Source organism: Dermochelys coriacea, chromosome 7 (genome assembly GCF_009764565.3).
Source record: "Dermochelys coriacea isolate rDerCor1 chromosome 7, rDerCor1.pri.v4, whole genome shotgun sequence".
Taxonomy (NCBI): Eukaryota; Metazoa; Chordata; order Testudines; family Dermochelyidae; genus Dermochelys; species Dermochelys coriacea.
This window is the reverse complement of record NC_050074.1, coordinates 34,068,631-34,089,783: the sequence shown is the minus strand read 5'-3', so window position 1 is coordinate 34,089,783 and position 21,153 is coordinate 34,068,631. Positions and strand designations below refer to the sequence as shown.

The 21,153-nt window shown below is 55.2% G+C and overlaps 2 protein-coding genes and 1 long non-coding RNA gene across 4 annotated transcripts; 1 reads left to right on the top strand and 2 right to left on the bottom strand.

The window, feature by feature from the left end:
• The first annotated feature begins 10,481 nt into the window (after positions 1–10,481).
• On the top strand, positions 10,482–12,202 carry LOC122461164. Of its 2 annotated transcripts, XR_006282942.1 has the most exons (4): positions 10,482–10,715; positions 11,025–11,102; positions 11,779–11,870; positions 12,083–12,202. It is a non-coding gene; the product is annotated as an uncharacterized LOC122461164 (long non-coding RNA). The 2 variants fall into 2 exon arrangements; XR_006282941.1 differs by lacking the exon at positions 10,482–10,715 and having other exon boundaries at positions 10,970–11,102.
• A 14-nt stretch (positions 12,203–12,216) lies between these two features.
• Positions 12,217–14,705, bottom strand: LOC119858458 (zinc transporter 1-like). The gene is made up of 2 exons (XM_038409068.2): positions 13,853–14,705; positions 12,217–13,518 (listed from the first exon to the last, which is right to left on the bottom strand). The coding sequence occupies exons 1-2, from the start codon at positions 14,403–14,405 to the stop codon at positions 12,791–12,793; spliced, it is 1,281 nt and encodes a 426-aa protein (XP_038264996.2). The 5' UTR covers positions 14,406–14,705; the 3' UTR covers positions 12,217–12,790.
• A 3,143-nt stretch (positions 14,706–17,848) lies between these two features.
• On the bottom strand, positions 17,849–20,046 carry LOC122461163. The gene is made up of 2 exons (XM_043519565.1): positions 19,683–20,046; positions 17,849–18,602 (listed from the first exon to the last, which is right to left on the bottom strand). Exons 1-2 carry the CDS (start codon positions 20,037–20,039, stop codon positions 18,186–18,188), a joined length of 774 nt encoding a protein of 257 aa, XP_043375500.1. The 5' UTR covers positions 20,040–20,046; the 3' UTR covers positions 17,849–18,185.
• Between the last annotated feature and the right edge of the window lie 1,107 nt (positions 20,047–21,153).

Genomic DNA, 21,153 nt, shown 5'->3' with positions numbered 1-21,153 from the left:
CTGCGCTGGGCACCAGGCTGAATCCATGTATTTGATACCTTTCAGAGTAGCAGCCGTGTTAGTCTGTATTCGCAAAAAGTAAAGGAGTACTTGTGGCACCTTAGAGACTAACAAATTTATTAGAGCATAAGCTTTCGTGAGCTACAGCTCACTAGGGCTGCGTACCCCAGTGCCCAGGGGCCTTGCTGGGCATGGAGGTGGGGAGATGTCTCTGTCTAGTCTAGCCCTCCTATGTGGGTGTCCTAGGCCCCAGCTGTTTTGAAGCCAGAGGGACCCCCCGGAGTGGATCAACACTGAGATGGGGCAGTGGGGGAAGGGGTTGCTCCTGTATTGTTGTGATGCAGCCATTCATGCTGCAAGTTGTGTAATCTGGGGAGACGTCATTGCCCCCAGCTCAGGAACTCACTAGTACGGGACACAGTGTAATAACGGGCCAGATTGCAGCCACTTCCCTTCTTGGCACTTGCTCACACAGACATGCAGGCACACGGAGTAACGTGCGCACACAGAGTGGCACGCACTGAGAAACATGCAGATACTCGGAATGACATCCAGACACAGGCCCTGTGAATGCCACACACATAGACATGCACACACAGCATGTGCTAATGGGTCCAAAGCCCAGCCCCTTCCCCTCCTGACCCTTCACTGACAGATAGTGTCTCACATACACACATACTCTCTCACACACTCACTGCCAGGCCAGGTTTTCCGTGCTCTCACCATGCTGGCTGCAGTGCTGTGGAAGCCAGGTCTCAATGGTGAGCACCTTCAGAACCTGGCCCTGAGCCACTCAGATGCCAGATGCTGAGCACCCCCTGGGCTGGCATGGCTTCCCAGCACCGCCCTAACACTCACCCACAGACACTGAGCCGGCACACCCCTTCCACAGGGGTGTGAGTGCTCAGGCTGGGGCATGAGCCCAGGACCTGCCTGTCACGGAGTCCCCAGGCAATGCTCTGGAACTGCTCCCTATGAAGCCAGTCAGGACTCTGGGGAAGTCTCCTTTCTGTGAGCAAATTGTCTTCAGGACACACAAGTCACACAACTTCCACCTTCCTGGGTCTGACCTCTGAGCATTCGGCATCTTCTGCCCCTCCGTGCACTTCCCACAGTGAGTCCACCCAGGTGGGCTCCTGGGGAAGCCAGAGGATCCTGCACCCCAACTTCGCAGTCAGATGTGACTCTCAACCAGCCAGTAAAACAGAGGTTTATTAGATGACAGGAACGTGGTCTAACACAGAGCTTGTAGGTGCAGAGAACAGGACCCCTCAGCTGGGTCCATTTTGGGGGGCAGTGAGCCAGACAGCCAGGTCGGCACTTCACTCCTCCTCCCCAGCCAGCCCCAAACTGAAACTCTCTCCAGCCCCTCCTCCTCTGGGCTTTGTTCCTTTCCTGGGCCAAGAGGACACCTGGTTCCTTTGTTCTCCAACCCTTTAGCTCTCACCTCCGGAGGGGGGGGGGGGAAGGGCCAGGCCATCAGTTGCCAGGAAACAGGGTGTCGGCTATTCTCTGTGTCCAGACCCCTGCACACACCTGCCCTCTAGAGCTCTGCAACGATCATACACCCTTATCCTACCACCTAGATACTTAAGAATTGCATAGGGTAAACTGAGGCACCCCCACAATATTCAGAGGAGACATTAAGAACTGTCCCGCTTCGTCACATCTCTTCCTCCTTCGAGACCGAACTGAGTGGGGTCACTTTAGCCGGTGACCTGGGGAAGTTCGAAGCCACCAATGTTCCCACGGATGCCCCAGCATCTCTCCCGTTCCTTGGTGGGAGTTACATCAGGCCCTTCCAGTTTCATGCCCTCCCTTAGGTCGAGGGTTGGTCGATAGCACTTGCATGTTGCATGTGGGAAGGTTTATGCGGCCCGTGACTTTTGCCACCCCAAAACTCCTGGGGGTCTAACTGGGATCGGGTCTTCTCCCAGCGCTCCAGCCTGGAGGGCTGTAATTCGGGCTCTTTTGGTTAAGAGCCCCCATCTTGACCTGGGCCACATACTGTTCACTTACAGAACTAGCATGGAGACATTCCTTTCTCAACAACCTTGTCTCCCCAACAAGCTGGCCAAACACAGCCACTTGGTTACAGGACTGTTTAACTTTCTTAACAGCTTTCACTCCATCTGAGACCTTCTCAAAGCTATCCACACTGGATCTTTCAACAGGAAAGTCAGTGGCTTCATTCACAACAGAAAATTTCTGGCGGTTAAGAACTGAAATTTTCTTGATTAAATCACTTTCACACTCTTCAGTTGCAGTAAACTGCTTGCAAAGACTACCATGAGGATTCCTTTCCCTAGGGCTTTTCTATGCAACAATTCACCCTTCACAGAAATTCTGCCCTTACCCTCTTCACCTAGGGCTTGCTCTAGAGGAACACTTTCCTGAGCAACAACAGACTCTTTCTGGGTCTCACTTACATCCAGAATTACCTCTGGCCCATCAGGTGGATTCCTACACAACCCCTTTCAGGCAAACTTACAGACTTCCTAGATAAAAGGTTAGAAGCATTCTCCTTCCCTTTGCCACACACAAGTTCAGGAATCTTTTCCTTCTTGCTACAGGTTTCCACACCCTCAGTAGGTAACACAACCAAATCATCTTTATGCTCTCCTTGTGCCCTGGCTAGGATCTCACCCTGATTAGACAGAGTTGCTACACCCTTTCCCAACAACACACTAGCAACAAGCAAAATACAAGCACCAGAATTGTCTGTTCTCTGGGATTTTACATAGACACTAACTGGATGTGACCTAGTTACAGTGCCATTCTCCCTAGCAGACACAAACTTAGGACCATTCCCTTCCTGGGCTTTAGCTGAATCCAGAAACAACTCTGAGACAACTGAACTACCCTCAGCCATCACAGGCTGAAAGGCCCCTTCTGTCTGCTCCACAGACAAAGAAGAGCCGGAGACACTTTCTCCTTTCCCAGACACACAGCTTGGGATCTCTTTCCCCTGGTCCCAGCACACAGGGCTGTTCACAGACAACTGCTTGGAGACCGGGGTAGCTCCCTCCATAGGCAAGTCAATAACCCTGACAGACACAGGCACATTTCCTTCACTGTCACAATTCTCCACCCTGCTAACAGGTAAAGTACAGGGACACTCATCTTCCACTCTCCTCGCCTTCCCACACTGCTGACTAGACAAAGCCATCAGCTCACAAGGCTGCCTAGGCTCATCCAAACTTTCCTTACCAAGCACCTTGCCACTCCCAACAGATACCCTGCCCTGCCTGTGTCTCCCCCCACTCAGCTGGGGTCTCAGCTCCCACTGTGCTCAGCGCTGCCCTTGCTGTCCCAGTGGGGGTAGGCAGCGAGCTCGCTGCTTTCCTCACTGCATCAGAGCCATCGTGAGCCCCCTCTCCCATGTGCAAGGGGGCGGGGAGTATCTCTCTGTCCCACCCAGCCCCAGGGATCTGGTTACAGGCAGGCAGGTATCCTGAGCCTAGCAGCTCCTCCCCCCTGCCAGCCAGGTCATCTGCATTTTCACTGACCATTTCCCTCTCCACCGATTGGTTCCCTGGATTCAAATTCAAACCCTCAGCAAAAAGAAAAGGAGTACTTGTGGCACCTTAGAGACTAACAAATTTATTAGAGCATAAGCTTTCGTGAGCTACAGCTCACTTCATCGGTGAGCTGTAGCTCACGAAAGCTTATGCTCTAATAAATTTGTTAGTCTCTAAGGTGCCACAAGTACTCCTTTTCTTTTTGCGAATACAGACTAACACGGCTGCTACTCTGAAACCCTCAGCAGTTACAGGAGCAGGGCCTGAATCCTGTCCCAAAGAGACACAGTCACCCCACAACAGGGTCTCGCAGCTGGTATCCTGGAGAACCCCAATGACCAGCAGCCCCACCCCTCCTGGGTCTGCACAGGGATCTGGGCCATAGGCAGGGCGAGGGGCTTCATCCCTGGGACCCTCACACAGCCCCTCAGCATCTGAGGCTGCACCACCCAGGGCCTGACAACAGTTCTCTCTGTCCCAGGATCTCGCCACCCCAGGAATGTCTCCCCATTGACCATCACCTTCCGCTCCCACTGGAGGTCCAAGGGGCCTGGCCCCAGGAAACTCCACACAGACATATAGGTTGGGGTCAGGAGTGGGAACCTGTTCACCTCCCACCCATCTGGCTGATGGAGTCTATGGCCTTGGGACCCAGCAAGGGAGCTAGACACTGGGGCTTTTCCACAGGGCCCCCTTGTTCAAATCACCAGACTGCTCAAAGGCAGTGAAGTGGGCATCCAGATCCCCCCTCTCCTTAACCAGGGGCAGCAATTTAGTCTCGAGGTTCCCTGCAGAACTGGCACCCCGGGGTCTATCCCCACTCACTCTGAGAGGTCCCCTATGCCTCTCCGCTCCACCACTGCCAGTTCATGCTGCTGCTTCTGCAGCTCTTTCTTGGACTCTCACTGTCTCTCACAGTCCTCTTGCTCTCTCGGACTCAGCCCCAATCCAGTCCGTCTCCGATCCCCCAATGGGGAACCCGATCATGAAGACCCTCGTCTGGTCAGGGACATGGAGTCTTGGGGATGCCAGGCTACCACTCCAGCTGCTCCCAGATCCTGCTATAGCCCCATTTGGGTCAGGAATCTGTTCCTTAGAGCGGTCATCCTCCTCCAGCTGCACGATTAACAGTGCTTTGGTGAACTTTCCAATGCTCAACCCTCTCTTTTTGCACAGGGTTACAATGTCCTTCTTAAGGAGATGGTGATAGGCCATCATTCCGCTGTTCCCAAGTTGTTGTGGATTCACAGGCCTGTGTGCTCTCAGCTCCCCACAGTTTCCAGGGAGAACTCCTAGTGTGCCAGCCCTTCTTGAGGTCACCACCTCTTTGCCAGGGTTGAGCTGCAGACTCCTCCGCCCCTTGGACTGCTCCGCTGCAATCCCCAGGGGAACCCTGTTACTGCAAAAGTCCTTCACTCTCCCAGGGCCAAGCCGCAGGCTCCTCCGCCCCGAGACTGCTCACCAGAGTCCCCAGGGGGATCCCATTACTGCACAGTCCTTCTTGTTGGTCACACACTTCCAGGGGTTAACCGCCCCCCGAAGCCACTCCTCTCTGAGCCTTCAGCACGCCTGGTCCTTGGCAATCTCTTCGTTTTACTGCTTCCCATTCACTTACTGCAGGAAGCGCTATCCATAGGGTGCAGTACATCCCACCACTGCCACCAGTTGTCAGGGAGTCCCCGGGCGATGCTCTGGAACTGCTCCCTACGAAGCCAGTCAGGACTCTGGGGAAGTCTCCTTTCTGTGAGCAGACTGTCTTCAGGACACACAGCTCCACCTTCCTGAGTCTGATCTCGGAGCATTCGGCATCTTCTGCCCCTCTGTGCGCTTCCCACAGCGAGTCCACCCAGGCGGGCTCCTGGGGAAGCCAGAGGGTCCTGCACCCCAACTTCGCAGTCAGAGGTGACTCTCAGCCTGCACTTCACTCCTCCTCCCCAGCCAGCCCCAAACTGAAACTCTCTCCAGCCCCTCCTCCTCTGGGCTTTGTTCCTTTCCTGGGCCAGGAGGTCACCTGATTCCTTTGTTCTCCAACCCTTTAGCTCTCACCTCCCGGGGGGAAGGGCCAGGCCATCAGTTGCCAGGAAACAGGGTGTCGGCCATTCTCTGTGTCCAGACCCCTGCACACACCTGCCCTCTAGAGCTATGCAACGATCATACACCCTTATCCCACCACCTAGATACTTAAGAATTGCATAGGGTAAACTGAGGCACCCCCACAATATTCAGAGGAGACATTAAGAACGGTCTTGCTTCGTTACATTGCCCCTCTGCATTAGGGCACTATGGGGGAAGGGCCAGGTAGGAGTGTGTGTCTGGGGCTCTCGCTGCTGGGCACTCAGGCGCTTTGAGCTGCGCTTTGTTTGCGCTCAGTCGCCCGCAATGATTTCCCAGGAGGCGCCCAACTACAAAGAGCTTCATGTTTTGGGACAATTGCCTGCCTTGAAAACTGTGAACACCTTGGGTCTGACACACGCTCACACATGCACCAACATGCACACACTGCAACACACAACAACATGCACTCACTGTAACTCACACTCGTTGACACTCACTATAACACAAACACATTCCACACACACCAACATATGCTCACTATAACACACACACACTGAAACATGCTCTCTGACATACACACTCACTGGAACACTCACACTCATTGACATTCGCTGTAACACACAATCATTATAACACACACACTCATTTACACACACTGTAACACACACTCCATGTAAGACACATACCAAACACACATAACACACTCACCGGAACATGCTCACTATACTGCACACTCACACTGACATATCACACACAGATCTACATGGTCACTGAAAATCACACACATCATGTTACACACACGTTATCCCCGCTCGCAGTCAGACACACAGACACATATGTTCACTGTAACACATCCCCACCCCCTCCACATGACCAGCATGTCATACATACACAAAAACACGCTCTTTGTAACCCCATCCATGCATATGCATTTGCCCCTGTCCTGTCTGGATACACGCTGTGTGCTTCTGCGAGTGACCCTTGGGGCCATGCAATGCTGGCTGCAGTCCAGCGGACAGAGGATTAAGGGTGGCACCAGTGATTGGGGATGGAGGGGGGAGGATGGGACAAAGCCTCTTTCATTCCTTGCTTGGAGAGTTTCCTGTCTGACCTACATACCTCTCCATGCTGCCCTGAGCCAAGGCCCCTGGCTCTGTCCCAGCAGGCATGGGAGGGGACAGTTTAGCTGAGCCATGAGGTAGTGGTGGGAGCAGTGTCAGGAGGGGCCGTGGGAAGGGAAGGAAAAGAAAGGGTCCAGCTGGAGCAGAGAATGGGAAAGGAAAAGCCATGATGGGGAGGAAGGGGGAGACATGAGCCCCAGCCCATTCCCATTACGGGCCTGCCCTGGTGAAGGTGCTTCATGGCATTCAGGGCAACAATCCACCCTGCCCCCACAATAAAGATCAGTTCCCCCACCCCTGGATAGCTATGTCCCATGCTGAGATGGGAACCCCCAACTGCTTGGCCCTGAAGCCTGGTAGAAGGGGTTGCCTGGCCCAAGGCCCCAGACACTGAGCCTCAGGTACCCCACTCCTGGGCCATGGGACCCTCAGCCTGGCCCACTCTCCAGGGCAGTGACCATGGGTGTGGGGAAATAACCTGGCACTTCTCACACACAGACACACACACACTTACTTCCCTCTGCCTGGAGAGCTCAGAGAATGTTACAGCCATGAAAGACAAACACAAAACACACAGTTAGGGGCACAGCTGGGAAAAGAACCTGGAGTCCAGGCTCCCAGCCTGCCCTGATCTCACTCGCTAGATCCCACTCCTCTCTCAGAGCCGGGAATACAACACAGGAATCCTGGCTCCCATCTCAGCCCTAGGTGTAAATTCATGATACTTCCTGTGACAGATTGGGAGAAATGTCTATATTACGGTATGACCTCCTCCTGGGTCTGTGAATGCACCATTGTGTATCGGGACCTTCCCAGAGGAGTGTGACTTTCATGTTATGTTTCACGTCCATAGTTAATTGGCACATCCATTGCGCAGTGGGGGCTGGACACCTGGTGGAAAGACTATGGGATGGGTCTTGATCACTTGATGGCACAGGGCCACAAGACAGACTGGCTTTCTCCTGCTGGCTTTCTCCTGCCTTTGCCACCCATAGGGCCATTACCTTGGACTGACCCTCTCCACAGAAGCAGCTAGAGCCTGCATCTCCCCTGACAGAAGCACATGGGGAAAGGAGGGTCCAAGATGATTTTAAAAGGGAGGGGGCTTCCCTAAGCAAGGCCAGTCCATCGTTCCGTGCCTGGCGGCCAGGCTAAGAGGAGACAAGGTGATATGGCTTAAGGATACTGGGCACACTTAGGCCTCCCAGGATGGATGAAATAAGCCTGGGGCGGGAGCTGCAGTCAGGGCTCTGTGTTGTGTCCACTGACTCATTGTGGATCTCTAGGTGGTTTGGTTAAGAGCACGTGCCTGTGGTTCAGAAATGCCTTGACCAAGCCCCTGTTCTGATGCGGGCTGGGTTAAATCTCCTTAAACTGTTGTGACTGCCAGTCCTCATTGATGAGTGGTGTAAGAGACAGCTAGGCAGCCCCACCTGAGCCAAGGGGTATGCCAGCCCATCCAGGAATTTGGCCTATGTGGGCAGAGGGCTCTCCAGGGTATTTGAGTAAGAGGGAAGAAGGACAAAACAAGAGTTAGACAAAGCCTGAAGAAGCAGCTGGCAGCACAAGCCAGGAGCAAGCCCAGAGCACTTGGGGGCGGGGTTGTGTCTGGGGCTGTGAGCAAGGAACTGCCTCCTGTTGTTTGGTGCCACCTGTGTTTGGGGGAACAGGACTTTGTACATTCCATGTAAATACACAGGATTATACCAAAGGGCCCAGACTCCCTCGTCCAGGCTCCTCCCAGCTAGAACCACCCCCAGGGCCCTGGGCTTTGACCAGCCGCTCAGGTCAAAAGTGGCAGCAGCCATGTTGTCAAGAACCCAGAGCACCCACAGCCCAGGATCCCTACAAGATTTTCTGCAAGAGTCGGGGGGTTAGCCCCGTTCAGATGGCTGGAGCCAGGGAAATGGAGCAGGGTCTGGGAGGAGGAGTGGGAGCAGGAGACCAAGGGGAAATAGCAAAGGGGGAGCAGAAGGGAAAGAGGGAGCATGGGAGGTGGGCAGGTTGTGGGGAGGGATGCTGGGGGTAGGACCTGGGGGAAAGGGCACAATCTGGCATGGGGGACAGGGGTAGAGGGCAGGGTTGTGAGAGGTACAGGGGGCAGGGCCTATGGGCATTGACTCAGACAGAATTTTCAGGCGGTTGCCTAACAACTGGGATGCCCCACGGACCTGGCCCAGACCAATCCATGTGGGGCGGGTAGGAGCTTTAACCTGAGAGACCCCCCGCTCCCAGTTCCCGTGGCCCCAAGCCCTGGTGAAGGCTGCTGAGAGGCTGGGGGGAGAAGTTGGTTCCTGGGGGGGGGAAGCTGCCCTTGGTGGCACATTTCCCCCATGGCAGGATGAATGGACTGCTCTGGCCCAGGCTGGTTCCGAGCTGTTAACCCCCCTTCTCCTGCTGGGTCCGGCGTCACCATGGCTGCCCCATGCCTCCAAGTGCGGATCATCTTCTGGTGAGTGGCAGAGATACCCCCACAGGTACCCTCTACCCAGCACTGCCCCCCAGGGCACCCCTCACCCAGCACCGCCCCCATGGGCACACCTCACCCAGCTACACCCGCCATAGGCACACCCATACAGCTCCACCCCTGTGGGCACTCCCTCACCCAGCACCACCCCATGGGCACCCCTCACCCAGCATTGCCTCCCAGGGCACTCCTCACCCAGCACCATCCCCATGGGCACCCCTCACCCAGCATTTCCCCCCACAGGGCACCCCTCATCTAGTTACACCTCCCATGGGCACCCCTTACCCAGCACTGCCCCCATGAGCACACCCCAAACAGCTCCACCCCCATGGGCACCCCTCACCCAGCACCACCCCCATGAACACACCCTATACAACTCCACCCTCCATGGGCACCTCTCACCTAGCTACACCCCCATGGACACCCCTCACCCAGCACCGCCCCCGTTGGCACTCCTCACCCAGCATTGCCCTCCCATGGGCACTCCTCACCCAGCACCGCCCCCATGAGCACACCCCATACAACTCCACCCTCCATGGGTACTCCTCACCCAGCTATACCCCCCATGGGTACTCCTCACCCAGCACTGCCCGCATGGGCACACCTCATACAGCACCACCCCCATGGGCACTGCTCACCCAGTTACACCTCCCATGGGCACCCCTCAGCCAGCACTGCCCCCATGGGCACATCCCAAACAGCTCCACCCCGCATGGTCACCCCTCACCCAGAAATGCCCCCATGGGCACATCCCATACATTTCCATCCCCATGGGCATCCCTCACCCAGCACCACTCCCCATGGGCACCCCCTATCCAGCACCGCTCCCCATGGGCACCCCCTACCCAGCGGTGCCCCCTGGCATCCTCCATGGGCACTTCCTACCCAGCACTGCCCCCCTAAGAGCACGGCCCACCCTAGGCACTGGGTCCGTGCCTCAGCCTCCCTTCTCACTCCCACAATTCTGACACCCCTGACACTGGGCCTCAGCCCAAACCCCAGCCTTCCTGCCCACACTGGTTCCCTTTCAGCATGGGGCTGCTCCACACTGATGTTGGGCTCTGTTTGCCTTGTAGTGGCAGCTGAGGATACAGAAGCCGGGTGAGTAAAGAGACCTCCCCCCACATGTGTCCCCCACCCTCCTGTGAGAGACACAGCCTATGTGACCCTCATTCCACCTGTGTGCCCTCCCAATACCCTCATGTGCCCCTGGCTTTCACTGGGCCTTCACACCTTTGTATGTGGGGGATGGTTCCCAGCCCTTCCCCCTAGGGATTCGCCCCCAGGGTCCCTCCTGCAGAGGGAGCTGGGCCCAATGGCTGATGGTGTCTCCCCTTCTGAGGAGTGGCGTGCCCTGGGTGATGCCAAAGGGCAGGGCGCAGGGGAATTTGTGGGCCTAATAGTCTCCCTGGGGCTGGGGAAAGGGGAGCAGTGGTGGGGCCCTCCCCCACTCCAAGTCACTGACCTTCCCCCCATCTCTCCTTCTGCTCCCCATAGTTCCTGCAGCTGCAGGAGTTCCTAGAGAAACGCTTCCCAAAGCAGCTGGAGATTGTGAGTGACTGGGGTGAGGTTGGGGCTTGGGGACCAGGTGTAGGAGGGGCAGGGGGCCTGGGTTAGGCGGGACAGGGAATCAGGGTTGGGAGCTGCTCCAGCACCAGCAGGGCAGGGTTAGAGCAAGGCGTCCCACTCCACTCACCTGAGCCCCCAAGGGCATCCCCAAGATTTGTGTGGGGATCTCATGCCCCAGGCTCTTCAAGGTTTCATCCCCACTGCGGGACAGCTCTCCATGGGGCCCACTGCCCTGCTGTTCAGTCCCCACGCTTCCCCTATCTGCTCACCACACACTCGCTGTCTCCCCAGACAGGGGAAATGGCCCTCGGCTCTGGGGCCTTCGAGGTTCTTCTCCCTGACAGCGGGCAGGTCCTGCACTCCAAGATTGTGAGTACCCAGCAGGCACTGTGTATTGGTACCTCCCGGTTGGAGAAGCTGGGGGGCACTGTGCTGGGGGCACATCCCCGGCTCTGGGGGGCACTCTGTGGGGGGCACATGCTTGGCTTTGAGATCTCTGTGCTGGGGGCACATCCTCAGCGGGGGAGGCTGGACAGGGGCACTGTGCGGGGGGGTCACATCCTCGGCTTTGGAGGGGCTGGGCAGGAGCACTGAGCAGGGGGCACATCCCCAGCTCTGGAGGTACCGGGGGGCACTGTGATGGGGGCACATCCCTGACTCTTGGTGCTTGGGGGCACTGTGCAGGGGGCACATCCTTGACTTTGGGGGGCACTCTGCAGGGGGCACATCCTCAGCTTTGAGGGCTCTGGGGGGCACATCCTCAGCACTGGCAGTGCTGGGGGGCATGGTGATAGGGGCACATCCCTGACTCTGGGGGTGCTTGGGAGCACTGTGCAGAGGGCACACCCTTGGCTTTGGGGGGCTGGGCAGGGGCACTGTGCTGGGAGCACATCCCCAGCTCGGGGTACTGGGGGGCACTGTGCTGGGGCACATCCCTGTTTTGGGAGGCGGAGTAGGGGGACACATCCCCAGCTTTAGGGGGAACTGGGCAGAAGGGCAGGGTTATCACAGGGAGCACAGACTGACCCATCCCCTGGTCCCATAGAACGGTGATGGCTATGTGGACAGTAACGCCAAGGTGCAGCGCATCTGTGAAGGCATCAGCAAGGTCCTGAGACAGTAGCGAGCAGGGATTGGGTAAGAGAATCCTGACTGAGGGATAGTTGGAGGCATTAGGAGCCCAGTGGGCTAGGGGACACGTCCCAGCCCAGTGGGGTCTGCGCTCTGTGGGAGGTTGAGGGATATGCTCCAGCCCACGTGGAGTCGCAGGACATGCCCCAGGGTGTGTGGGGTCGGGGGATGAACATGCCAGGAGCTGACACTGCCCCATCTCCCCTCTCTCCGCACAGGGTGCTGTGCTTTCCAGGGCAGCACATGACGGGATCAGCCGAAAGGGAGTCACAGCCCAGGCCGGTCCCCGATCTCCCCCCAGTGCTCCAACCCCTGTGGCTGTCGCCAAGCAATAAAGAACAACATCCTGGCAGGCAACTCTGTACCCTTTATTTACAGGGAATGCAGCGCTCTAAAAGGAGAAGTCCCACATCAGCCCCATCCTGTGGCACATCCTGAGTCCTGTGGGGAGCCCCATCCTGTGCCACAGCCTGTCCTGAGTGCGGAGTCCAGGGGCAGCCCTGTCCCAAGGCACATCCTGTCCTAAATCCTGTGGGGAGCCCCATCTTGTGCCATGGCCTGTCCTGAGTGCTGAGTCCAGAGGCAGCCCTGTCCCGCAGCATGGCAGGTTCCAAATCTCCATAGTGCCACTGATCCTTGGAGGCCGGTTTCTGCTCCCCACTTAATTCTCAGTCTTCAGGGCTGCCAACACCCCACTGCTCCCCCACATGCCCCAGACTTCTCCCTCCGGGAATCTCACATGGGATGGGGGCAGGCAAAGAGCAGCAGCATGGCAGGAGGGTGGGGGCACTGGTACAGTTCTCAACACCCGACCTGCCTGAGGAGTGGGGGAAGCAGACGCTGCTCATGGGGAGTTGCTGCCATGGCCCCTGCTTGCTCCAGGACGTGCTGCTTTTAAGTGCTAGTTCAGAGGTGACTCCCATGGCTCACACGATGGTCTCGTACTCCAGGATCTCCGTGGGGCTGGGGGATGGGAGTGATGGGTGCCTCTTTCTGGGGGCCTCACCATGCCCCATGCAGCCATCACCCCCACCTGCTGCCATGCAGCATGGTCCCTGAAGTGCACCAAACTCGGGCTGCACCGTGGCTGTGTGGATCCCATGCTCCCAGAACACCTGCTGGATCCTCTTGGCCACAGCCCCGTAGGAGGCAGTGTCCAGGCACCCAACATGGGCTGTGGCCACCAGGTTGTGGGCACTGTCCAGCTGCCAGACATGGAGCTCATGCAGGGCTGCCACCCCCTCCGTGCCCCTCAGATGCAACTCAAGTCGCCAAAGGTCCAGATGGTCGGGCACAGCCTGCAGCAGCACCAGGGCAGAGCCCCGAAGGGATGGGGCAGCCAAAAGGATCAAGACCAGCACCACAACCACACAAAGCCCAGGGTCCAGGTACAGCAGCCAGCAGGTCCCCAGCTCTGCCAGGGCTGGCGCAGGGCTGCCTAGGGGCCGGCATGGCATCCCAATGCTGGGGGGCAGGCAGGCCACTTGCTCCGCGCATGCGGGCCACAACAGGTGGAAGGCAAGTGAATATAGCAGCACAGTGACAGGGCCCAAGGAGGCAGACAGGAGGCGAAGGCAGAGAGCCAGCTGGGGACCAGACTCCTCTGCAGGCAAGCACCTGTCCTCTAGCCAGGGCTGCCTATTCACCAGCAGATCTGTGCAGGGGGGAAGGAAGAGGTGTGAAAAGGGTGTGGGGGCAGCATTTCATGCTACAGCTTGGGGGCAAAGGGCAGGGATCCCAGGGCAAGGTGGAGGGGGCAAAGGAGCAAAGACTTAGGGAGTCATAGGGCAGGCTCAGTTCTTACTTAAGCAAACTCCCCCACCCAAAGCTGAAAGAGTGGCCCAGTACCTCTTCCCCCCACACCCAACCCCAAACATCTCACCCCCCGCTGACACAGCAGGCCTGGCCTGGTACCAACCCCCAGCTCAGTCCTCCCCTCTAGCTGAGAGACAGGCCTGGCCCGGTACAGCCCCCTTGGCAGGACTCACCTTGTGTCTCCTGGGCAGATCTGCCTGTAGCTGCACCCTCTCTGCTGGTCCTGGCACTGTTTCTGTGGTGACCCTTTGCCCAAGAGGGATGGTGCTGCCCATCCAGCCTCACCCCAGCCAGATGGATGAAGAGCCCAGCAGCCCCGACTCCCACCAGTGCCAGGGGCTGCTCTGTCACCTGGGGGTGCCCTGCCCGGTGCAGTGTTCTGGGCAGCAGAGCCAGGCACAGTGCTGTCAGGAACACACCACACACCAGGGTCCCTGCCACCCGGGCCCGCACCCATCCAAAGGTGTTCCTGCAATCAGGGTGTGCTCCGCAAGTCAACTGGCCATCCAGCAGAGCCATCCCCAGCGCTAGCACCATCCCCAGTGTCTGAAGTGAGCAGGAGAGAGCCAGCAGGGAGCCTGTGACCCGGCTGGCCACCACCTCTGCCAGAAACAGGCCGATGGCAAGACAGAGCTGGGCGGTTAGCCAGCCCTGGTGCCCCCACAGCCCTGGCCCTGCAAGCCAGCCCTGGTGCTCCATCTGCATTGACAGCCTGGGCAGCCCCATCCCTACCCCAGCAGTGCCCGCCCCTATATGGGCTCTTGTCCCTGTCTAGCCTCTGGACTCCTGTCCCAACCCCAACCCACTCCCCTGGCAGCCTCGTCCCTGCCCCTGTCCCTGTCCCAGCAGCCTTCTCCCTATCTGCGCTCTGGGCTCCTGTTCCTGCCCCTGCTGCTCTGCACTTGTCGCCAAGAGTTTGCACTCGGAGTGGCTGGTGCACACAGTCCCGTTGTCCCTGGGGGTTCCTTAAAGGGGCAGCACCCGCTCCCTCCCGCTGTGGCTGCCTTCCCAGCCCACCACCAGCTGGCAAGCACAGCACACAGGCTGCTCTCAGTCTCACGGCCCTCGACTCAGCAGGAAGACATCCCCTCTTGTCTCTGCAAGCTGGGCTGGGAGCAAGCAGGTGCCCCCATTCCTGGGGTCCACATGGGGCAGTTCAGACATGGGAAGCCCAAGGGCCTCTGTACTGGGAATCCCAGCTCCACCCAGGGGGTCAGACTGCAGAAAACTGGGAATCCCAGCTCCACTCAGGAGGTCTGTACTGGGGAAAACTGGGAATCCCAGCTCCACCCAGGGGGTCTGTACTGGGGAAAACTGGGAATCCCAGCACCAGCAGAGGCTTCATAGATTCAAGTCCAGAAAGGATCAATCACTACGATCATCTAGTCTGACTTCCTGTATAATGCAGCCTTCCCTGCATTAATTCCTGATTGAACTAGAGGAGATGTGTTAGAAAAATATCCTATCTAGAATTAAAAATTGTCAGTGATGGAGAATCCACCAGGACCCTTGGTAAATTGTTCCAAGGTTAATTACCCTCACTGTCAAAACATTATGCCTTATTTTCAGTCTGAATGTGTCTAGCTTCAATTTCCAGCCATTGGATCATGTGCTACCTTTCTCTTGTAGATCAAATAGCCCATTATTAAATATTTATTCCCCATGTAGGTACTTACAGACTATTATCAAGTCATACCTTAACCTTCTCTTTGTTAAACTAAATAGATTGTGCTCTTTGAATCTACCACGAGAAGGCATGTTTTCTAATTCTTTAATCATTCTCATTGCTCAAATCAGAATCCTCTCCAATTTATCAACATAATTCTTGAATTGTGGGCACCAGAATGGGGGACAGTATTCCAGCAGCAATCACACCAGTGATAAATACAGAAATCTTCCGTACACCTAGTTGCGATGTCTGTTTATGCATTCCAGGATTGGATTAGCCTTTTGGGCCACAGAGTTGCCTCTGGACTCATGTTCAGCTGATTATCCACCACAACCCCCAAATCTTTTTCAGAATCACTGCTTCCCAGGATAGAGTCTCCCATTGTTTGTATGGCCTACTTTCTTTATTCCTAGCTGTATACCTTTACATTTAGTTATATTAAAACATATATTCTTTGCTTGCACCCAGCTTACCAAGAGATCCAGACTTGCTCTGAATCAGGGACCTGTCCTCTTCATTACTTACCACTCCCCCAGTTTTTGTGTCATCTGCAAACTTTATCAGTGATGATTTTATGTTTCTTCCATGTAATTAATAAAGAAGTTCAATAGCGTTTAGGGCCCAGGACCGATCTTTGGGGGACCCACTGGAAACACACGTGCTTGATGATGCTTCCTTGTTTACAGTTACATTTTGAGACCTATCAGTTAGCCAGTTTTTAAATCCATTTAATGTGGAACATGTTAATTTTATATCGGTCTAGTTTTTTAATCAAAATGTTGGGCAGTACCAAGTCGAACACCTTACAGAAGTCTCAGAGTAGCAGCCGTGTTAGTCTGTATTCGCAAAAAGAAAAGGAGTACTTGTGGCACCTTAGAGACTAACAAATTTGTTAGTCTCTAAAGTGCCACAAGTACTCCTTTTCTTTTTACAGAAGTCTGTGTATATTACATCAACACTATTACCTTTATCAACCAAACTTGTAATTTCATCAAAAAAGATATCAAATTAATTTGCCAACATCTATTTTCCATAAAACCATGCTGATTTGCATTATATTACCCTCCTTTAATTCTTAAAAGAGCCCTGAATCAACTGCTCTGTTATCTTGCCTGGGATCAATGTCAGGCTGACAGGACTATAATTACCCAGGTCATCCCATTTACCCTTTCAAAAAATGGCACAATGTTAGCTTTTTCCAGTCTTCCAGAACTTCCCCGATGCTCCAAGACTTATTGAAAATCAACAGTAACAGTCCAGAAAGCTTGTCAGCCGGTCTTTACGAACTTTTGGATGCAAGACATCTGGACCTGCTGATTTTAAAATATACCACTTCAGTAGTTGCCGTTTAATATCCTCCAGAGATACTAGCTGAATGGAAAGATATGGGTGGAATGGTTATCATTACCATATGATGAGACTATATCATATGTTTTTTCCCCAAATACAAAACAGAAATATTGATGTAATGCTTCTGCCTTTTCTGCATTATTATTGATTGTTCCATCTAGTAATGGACCGATACCATTGTCAGGATTCTATTTGTGCCTAATATATTTTTAAAACTCCTTCTTATTGTCCTTAACTCTGCTGGCCATAGATTTCTCCTTGTTTCTGTTTGCTTCCCTTATCAATTTTCTGCAATGCCTAACTTCCAATATATATTCATTACTATCAACATCCCCTTTTTTCCATGTGTTTCTCTCTCTCTCTCTCTCTCTCTATTTAATCTCTGTCCTCTCTTCCCCTCTAAACCAGGTCAGTTTTTTAACCAGCATAATCTTCTTCCTCAGTTGTCGGATTGAAGCTTTTTGTGCATTAGTAAGGTGTTCTTAAATGGTTTTAACTGGGGTAACTGGTAATCCCAGCTCCACCCAAGGGAGTCTGTACTGGGGTAACTGGGAATCCCAGCCCCATTGGGAGGGGGCTCTGTACTAGGATATCTATGTGACACAGTGGGATATGTCTACATCAAACTGTGAAGCCCATTTGGTATGATGTAACCCTGATGAAGGTGAACCTGTTTAAATGCCTCCAGCCAGCCTCCCTGCCCAGCCCAGGGCATGGCAGCTTGCCAAAGGCCCAGCACAGAGAATCCACCAGGACTCAGAGTCTGCAGCTATCCTGATCAAATGATTCTTGAGCTGCACACTTGGACCTCATCTGAACAGGTACCTGACTGGGGGAGGGTATGGGAGCTGTCCAGCCAACCACCCAGCCAAAGAAGGAAGAGAGCGGGGTGCTACACTGAGTGGGCGGCATTGCCACATGGAAGCAGGAGAGCAAGGACAGAAGGAAGCTGAACAGCCTGAAACACCAGCAGAGGCCTTAGATGCACAGGATGGGGGAGATCCAGCAGGGTAGGGGTTTTGGACTTTTGTTATTTTCCAGAGATCCGTTACTCTTGAGCGCTTTTGAAGAGTAAAGTGACTGTGGTTCAGAGCTGCCTTTGCTAACTCTGTGTTCCCTGCCTTCCTGCCGTATTGTCCCTCAAGGGGTTAAACTAGAAGCCCAGAGCACCCACAGCCAAGGGGATGTGTGTGTAAGCAACTAGGGATTCAGGAGGCCTGGGGCATCAGTTCTGGGGGCGAGGGCAGCTGGACCGCGGAGCCCCATGGGGTCCATGCCTGGAAGGGCAATCAAGAAACCCAGGGCTGGGAACAATGACCTGGCTTGACTCAGACTCAGCTCCACCTGGGTCCCTTCACAACAGACAGGACATAGTCTGGGTCCCTTCACAACAGACAGGACATCACACGCTGCTAGGTTCACAGTGTAATTGACAGAGGTTTGCCTGGGTGTGGCTCGGCCCAGCCGGGCTCTGCAGGATTGGCCTCTTAGGGCGAAGGCTCTGCTGGGCCTGGTGCCTCCTTGGTGCCAGGTGGCTCCTCATCCCCAGTGTCAATGTCATAGTGGGGTGGGGCCTGCCTGTGCCCAGTGCGGTGCGCATACTCCATCACCCGGACATGCCCGTCGGGCCCCACCAGCTGCTGGTAGCGGGGGCAGCCCACAGCATAGAACAGCTGCTCTTTGATCCTGCGGCCCCACTCTAGTCCATGGCCTGGGGGCTCTGCTGGACCCACCTCCTGCTCCACCAGTGAGCGGAACAGCTGCTGGTACTGGTCCAGGGACAGGCCGTGGATCCGGAGTGGCTGAACAGCCTGGGCCTTTGCCCTCCTCCTCACCCTGAGGGGCTGGAGGCTGCAGAAGATGCTGGCTGTTGTGGGTCCGGGGGGCATAGAGGCCCAGGGTCCCTGCGAGAAAGGGCAGAGCTAGAGTGACGGGCCAAACCAGGACTCAGAGCTGCTCTCCCCACCCCGCCAGCAATCCCCTGTTGCTGCCTTGTACCAGACCTGCTGGCTGGGGGTGTGGGGCCCTCTACCTCAGATAAGTCAGCCATACAATAATGCCCATGCTGCACCCTCTAGAGGCTCCCCTTCATCTGAGCATCTCAGCACTTTATTCCCTGTAATTCACTAACCCCACCAGGAAGGAATCATGGGGAGCACTGAGATGGAGATGCCTCTGGTGAGGGGCAAGGGCTGTTTGTACATGGGTCCCTCACCTGGCACTGAGATGCAGCCACTTCTGGGGTGGTGCACAAGGGCTCTTTATACAGGGAACCCTTGCCAATGCTGAGATGCAGGTGCCTCTTGGGTGGTGTTCAGGGACCGTTTATACAGGGATCCCCTGGTAGGGTTAGATAAAATGCCTTGTTCATTCTTGTAGGATCTCATAGACTCATAGATATTAAGGTCAGAAGGGACCATTATGATCATCTAGTCTGACCTCCTGCACAACGCAGGCCACAGAATCTCACCCACCCACTCCTGCAATAAACCTCTCACCTACGTCTGAGCTATTGAAGTCCTCAAATCATGGTTTAAAGACTTCAAGGAGCAGAGAATCCTCCAGCAAGTGACCCGTGCCTCATGCTACAGAGGAAGGCGAAAAACCCCCAGGGCGTCTTCCAATCTGCCCTGGAGGAAAATTCCTTCCCGACCCCAAATATGGCGATCAGCTGAACCCTGAGCATGTGGGCAAGATTCGCCAGCCAGATACCCAGGAAAGAATTCTCTGTAGTAACTCAGATCCCACCCCATCTAACATCCCATCACAGGCCATTGGGCCTATTTACCATGAATAGTTAAAGATCAATTAATTGCCAAAATCTCATTATCCCATCATACCATCTCCTCCATAAACTTATCGAGTCTAAGGATCACGGATGTGCATGGGGGTCCTGGCCTGGGCTGTGGCTCTGAGCCAGTCCCCCAGATCCCTGGCTCCCAATTGTTACCCACCTGTACCAGCATTGCTGTCCCGCCACTCACCTGACTAACTTTGTACCCTGGGCTCTGATGTGTTTGCCATCTCCTTCTGACTGAGGCCTGCCCCACTCTCTCCAAGCTGGGGGCTCTTCGCATGCAGCCCTCAGCACCTGGCCAGCTGCAGTAGTTGTGCTCCAGTGCAACGATATTCCCAGATGCCCAAGGGGCTGGAGGGATGCTGAGAGCTGGCCATGCCGGGTAGAGCAAGGCTGGGCCTAGCCCATGAGGCGTGAGGCCTGGGTGTGACCCTGCTTCTGGGGGCTGCTGCAAGGGAAGAATAAACAGACAGATGAGGGGGCGAAAGGGGCTACAGTGCTCAATATGACAGTATCTGACATTTCGCTTGTGAGAGGCCAACATGCACTACAGGAAGTGTATATACAGAGACTGCTGCTCCTGCTACTGAGATACAGTTGCCACTGGGGTGGGGGCAAGGCAGCTGTTTACACAAGGATCCCTCATCCAGCACTGAGATACAGCTGACTCTGGGGTAAGGTACGGGGGCTGTTTATACAGGGATCCCTTGCCCAGAACTAAGATGCAGCCCCTTCTGGGGTGGGGCACAGGGGCTATTTACACAGGGATCCCTCATCCAGTGGGGAGATGCAGCTACCTCTGGGGTGGAGCAAGATGAGGCAGTCATTTGACATACACACAACAGACCCCTCCCATCCACTGCCTCTCACCATCCTGACCAGCCCAGGTGCTCCAGCCCCACACTGGTGCTGGGCCAGGAATGTCAAGGTTCTGCCCATGTGTGCAGGTTCCGGATGCAGGGCATCACCGAGGAAACATTTGTGGCCTCGGCTGGGATGTTCCAACCTGAGCGGTGTCATGCTGGGTTAGGGAGATGTCTCTCACTGCCCCATCTCATGCCACATGTGCCCTCAAAGCAAACTCATCTCTTCTTCCACCTGCCCTGTAGACCAAGAGAGGAGCGAAAAGACTCCACCCCTCACCCAAGACCCCACCTCCCAGGTTAAGATCAGGCCCCTTGCCTCAGCTCCCATCTCCCCAGGTAAGATCAGGCTGCCACCCCCACATCTGTCTTGGAATAACAACAGCTGGGCCCCCTGAAATATCTCCTTTGCTCTGCATTTCCCTGACTGGGGGCCCCCTTACTGGGCTGGGTGTGGGGTGGATTTACGGCACCAAAGGAGATAATGAGGAATCTATGGAGGAGCTGAGTTTGTAGAGATCATATCCAGGGTTGTAGTCCTAGCACAGCGTCCAGTCACCAGTGGGGCCCTGGGCAATGTGCATCCCACAGGCACTGGAGATGGGATGCAGCACATGACCCTGGCACACAATGGGCTTGTCGTCATCGTGATTGGGGAGACTGACCAGAACAGCTATTCCAGAGTAAAAGCAGCTGCCTGGGAAACTGCTCCAGCATAGCCCTTGTGCTTTGAATTCACACCCTACCTTAGTCCAGAATAACTTCACCATGCAGACAAGCCCTAAAAGAGTCAAA

What these genes read in the sequence shown, in the direction of transcription:
- LOC119858458 (XM_038409068.2), bottom strand. Translation starts at nt 14,405, where the DNA reads ATGGGGCTGCCCAGGCTGTCAATGCAGATGGAGCACCAGGGCTGGCTT. An exon ending in ATCTGCCCAGGAGACACAAG is followed by an intron (nt 13,519 to 13,852) that starts GTGAGTCCTGCC and finishes CCCCCTGCACAG; the next exon opens with ATCTGCTGGTGAATAGGCAG.
- LOC122461163 (XM_043519565.1), bottom strand. Translation starts at nt 20,039, where the DNA reads ATGTTGGCCTCTCACAAGCGAAATGTCAGATACTGTCATATTGAGCAC. An exon ending in CAGGGTACAAAGTTAGTCAG is followed by an intron (nt 18,603 to 19,682) that starts GTGAGTGGCGGG and finishes CCTTTCTCGCAG; the next exon opens with GGACCCTGGGCCTCTATGCC.